General features: G+C 35.8%; 1 protein-coding gene across 1 annotated transcript in view; it reads right to left on the reverse strand.

The window, feature by feature from the left end:
- The window catches only part of ANAPC1 (anaphase promoting complex subunit 1), a 108,744-nt gene that overhangs the window by 24,847 nt on the left and 79,041 nt on the right, over positions 1-4,856 (reverse strand). Inside the window, exons 33-34 of the mRNA XM_006769219.2 lie at positions 3,137-3,215; positions 2,048-2,122 (exon numbers count right to left, since the gene is read on the reverse strand). Coding sequence (XP_006769282.1) covers positions 2,048-2,122; positions 3,137-3,215 — 154 coding nt within the window. The remainder of the gene's footprint in view (positions 1-2,047; positions 2,123-3,136; positions 3,216-4,856) is intronic.

The raw sequence follows: 4,856 nt of genomic DNA on the forward strand, positions 1-4,856 counted from the left end.
CTGAATCCGTGCACCGGGTCTCTGACATCCCCCGAAGGGTCCTGGATTGTGAGAGGGTGCAGGCCAGGCTAAGGCACCCCATCGGTGCACAAATCGGTACACCAGGCTTCTGATAGTTTTATAAACCAAAAACCTCAATGCCTACCTTATGTCATAAACAAAATTATTCTGAGATGGATGCCAAACTATACACAAAAGCTAAAACATTGGAGTTTTTAGAGACAAAAAACAAACAAACAAGAGACAATCTCCAGGATTTGGAGTTAGACAAATGTTTTTTTCACAGGACACAAAACACAATAACCATAAAATAAAAAACTGATAAACTAGTCATTATCAAACTTTGAAAATCTGCTCAGCAAAAACATTACAGACAAACCAAACACAGGGAGGAATATCTGCAAAGCATGTATCTGCGAAAGAATAGGCTTTCAGGAAATATTAAAAATCCTAGCAACTCAATAGTAAAAAAAATAAATAACATTTTTTTAAAAAATGGGAAAGAGATAGGAACAGACGCTTCACACAAAAGAATATATGAAGGAAGAAATAAGAAGGTTCCCTTGTCATCAGTCAGCAGGGAAATACAAATGGAAACTACATATTTACCAACATAACTAAAATTTAAAAGATTAACACCATCAAATATGGATGCGGTATATAGTACCAGTACTTTTAAACACTGTTGTCCAAAGTGTAAAATGGTACAAAGTCTGGTAAAAGACCCACCAGTTCTTATAAAACCAAATACATTATCTACTCTATGCCTCTGTAATTCCAATCTTAAATGTTTATTCAAAAGAAATTAAACATCAATGCACAAAAATATTCATATAAGATTATGGTAGCTCGATTCATAATGGCTAAACCTGGAACCAGCCCAGATGTCCAACCAAAGAGAATGAAAAAAGAAACTGTGGGAAGTTAATAGCAATGGAATACTACTTACAATAAATAGAATGAACCATTACTATCACACAATCATTCTGAGTGAAGGAAACCTTATACAAAGGTTTCCTACATGTGAATCCATCAATATAAAGTTGTACATCAGGCAAACTAATTTATTTTGGGAAAACATCAGAAAACTGGTTGCATTGGGGGAGGGAGGGAGTGAACAGCCTGAGTGGGTAGGGGAAGGAAGGAACTTCTGGTCATTTTGAAGGAGGTTTGTTTCCATGAGCATAGACATTAGTCAAATCTTATCAAATACTACAGTTAAGATCTGTGCATTTCATTGCACATAAATTTTATCTTAAAAGGGAAATATAAAATTCTAGTTATTAACACACATGCTAAAACATTTAAGGAAATTCAGTACTGTCTGTAACTAACCGAAATATATTTTAAAAATGATGGATTGGATAGAGGAAAAATGAAATATGTGGTTAAACAAGTTTTCACAGTAAAATATTAATTGTTTTAGAATCTAATTAATTTAGAATCTAATTGGTGATATAGGTGTTTCTATGAAGTTCTTTAAACCTTTCTTTATTTTGAACTTTTTCTTACTCAAATATTAGGGGAAATACTCTCAAGCATTCCCAAGGATAAATAGATTTATTTTATAAATAAAATGGAACTGACCACCAGAAATGGACTGTTGGTTAAAAGGGTAATATTTATTGATAATATTTGATTTGGAGTTATTATGGAGCCTGCTTATTTATAATGATTTGGCTTATTGAATAAATATGTCATAAATTAAAATAAGTTTTTAATAAGAGATTTAAATTGTCACAAAGTAAATAATAGCATCTTAGATAAATGTGTACCAATTCAGATAAAAATGACAAAAATACTTTAAGGTACTTAGGTATATTTAATTTTTAAAAACTACAATTTCTTGGGATCTTGGGTCAGAAAGGAAGGTTAATCTATAATAAGCACACAATCTTAAAATGAAAGTTGCTATGTTTTCAAGAGATACCTTAATCATCAATATTGCCTTCCTAAGAAGAAGTATTTTATGGGGTTTTGGAAAGTCCATAAGAAATCATAATTTTATGCCATTAAAGGTATAACAATATTTACCATATGTACTTACCTGAGGAACATTGCTATCAACCCACTTGGAATTTGGTAAAATATCATCCCACAAAATCAGGCATCGAGCAAGTGTCTTTAAAATGTAATACAGATAAAATTAATTAGAGCAAGCAAAGTTCACAGATTTTATAACAATGACAATGTTAAAGAGAATAATTTAGAATCAGTTCCCAAATGACGGTAATTTCGAAAAATAAAATTACTATACAGTATCAACCTAAGACAATCATGAAAATAAACTGAAGATTTAGATTTTAACCCAAAAATCTAAAATTGAGTTGTCATCAAAATCTGGAGAAGCTAAAAGGACGTTTTAAAAGAAAAGAACCATAGCCCTATCGACGTAATTTCAAGGCTTTCATAGGCTAAAAACAGACAAGTTGAAACAGCATAGAAGGAATAATTCAGGTAGTTATGTTACATAGTTATTGTCATTATTTATACGCTTAATAGTAATACTGCATCCTTACTAATGAAGCAGTAGTAAAGCTGCAGTCACTTGCTATTTAACAGGAAGTTTTGAATAATATGTGAGCCCTGACCAGTTTTGTTCAATGGCTAGTGTCGGCCCTTGGACAGAAGGGTCATGGGCTCGATTTCTGGTCAAGGGCATATACCTTGGTTGCAGGTTTAATTCATGTCTACCAGCAGCAGCAGCAGCTGGAGGCAACCAATAGATGTGTCTCCCTCCTCTCTCCATCCCTCCCTCCTTCTTTTCTTTCCTCCCTCTCTCCGTTCCTCTTTTCCTCCTTCTCTCTCTCTCCCCTTCCTCCTTCCTTCCCACTGTCTCTAAAAAAAAAAAAAAAAAAAAATCAATGGAAAAAATATCCTCTAGTGATTAAAAAATAATAATAATGTGAGCTGAAATGTCAACTCCAAATATTACATGTCAAAGTGGCTGCCTTTTCAGCATTCCTACAGCTAAATGTGGGAAACTTCAAAAGAACATTGCCAATTACATGTGCATATTGAATTAATAGTAAAAGGTTCCCTTGGAGTAACATGTGCATTTGCAAGATAAACCTGCACACCACATACAGACAGACTCCTCACGTTAACAGAAATGAGAAAGTGCCAAGGACCATACCCGAAGCAAGAGGAACTCTGGTTTCACAAAGTCCAGCAAATACATAGTGTCGGGAGCTCGAAGCCAGTCGGCAATGGACCTGTTAGTGGAAGATGTTAACAGTGCATTGCTCAGGAAGAGGCCAGATAATCAACAAGTGCGAGACAGACTTCACAACATTTCTTCCCACTCCACCCACTGTCCTAGCTTCTTTGCATACTTAGTACTTCACAACCACTAGAATAACATTTATTATGTATGTGTCTTACAATAACATAGCTCCATGAGGGCAGATATGTTTAGTTCTGTCTTGTTCCAGTACGAAGAAAGCATTGACATACACATTCATCCAAGTAGTAGACGAACAGACGCCTGTTCTGACCCATTTTGTTAATTTTGCATACATTTACTTTTTCTAAGAGGAAGAATTTACAACATTAAAAAAATGTCTTGCCCTAGCCAGTTTGCTCAGTGGATAGTTTGCAGACTGAAAGGTCCCAAGTTAGATTCCGGTCAAGGGCACTTGCTCTGGGGTTGCAGGCTCAATCCAGTGTCAGGCATGCAGGAGGCAACTGGTCAATGATTCTCTCTCATCATTGATTTTTCTATCTCTCTCCCTCTCCCTTCCTCTCTGAAATCAATAAAAATATATTTAAAAAAATTCTTGCTCTGGCCAGTGTGGTACAATGGTCCGAGCGTCTGCCCACAAACCATAGGGTCAAGGGTTCAATTCCCAGTTAACAGCATGTACCTGGGTTGCAGGTTTAATTCCCAACCCTGGTCGGGTGGGTGCAGGGGGCAACCAATAGATATATCTCTCTCACAATGATTTCGAGTTTTTACAGAATCTCTCTCTTTCTCCTCCTCCCTCCCTCCCTTCCACTCTCTCTAAAACAAACAAAATCAATGGAAAAAATATCCTCAGGTAAGGATTAACACACACACACACACACACTGTTAGTGTATTTTTTAAAGTAAAAGAGTTAAACATGGTATAATATCTCCTATCTAACTTACATTCCTATGCAAAATGTAAAAGAATAAATGCCAAAGGTCTATTTTCAAGTGTCAGCACTAATCGTGGGGGTTGGGAAGATAGATGGTGTAGTCACAAGAAAAGCTTGAAGTAAGCAGAAACCATTTTTATAAATAGGAACAAAGAATAGAATAATGCTAAGTATTTCTGGCTTCACCAGTCCTCACAACATTCAAAATTAATGAAAAGCAATTTGGACATTTTTTTTAATAGTCAGTGACAGCAACCAGAAAACAAATGAATAAAGATTGGCAATTAGCCGAAACCGGTTTGGCTCAGTGGATAGAGCGTCGGCCTGTGGACTGAAAGGTCCCAGGTTCGATTCCCATCAAGGGCATGTACCTGGGTTGCGCGCACTTCCCCAGTGGGGGATGTGCAGGAGGCAGCTGATCGATGTTTCTCTCTCATCGATGTTTCTAACTCTCTATCTCTATCTCTCTCCTTTCCTCTCTGTAAAAAAATCAATAAAATATATTTTAAAAAAAAAAGATTGGCAATTAATTATACTGTTAAAAATCATTAAAATAGCAAATTTTATTATTTCTAGATAAAAATCTATATAATCTGTTGTGGACAAAAGGGGCCACATGCTGACCTGACAAGCTCAGAGGAGGCCTGCATAGCAGTCTTGCAAACTCAGAAACATAAAGTAACCACAAAGGATGGTCTGAAATTAAACTTTAACTAAAGCAGCTATGGTGGGAG

This window comes from Myotis davidii, unplaced genomic scaffold, assembly GCF_000327345.1.
Source record: "Myotis davidii unplaced genomic scaffold, ASM32734v1 scaffold744, whole genome shotgun sequence".
In the NCBI taxonomy this organism is placed as follows: Eukaryota; Metazoa; Chordata; class Mammalia; order Chiroptera; family Vespertilionidae; genus Myotis; species Myotis davidii.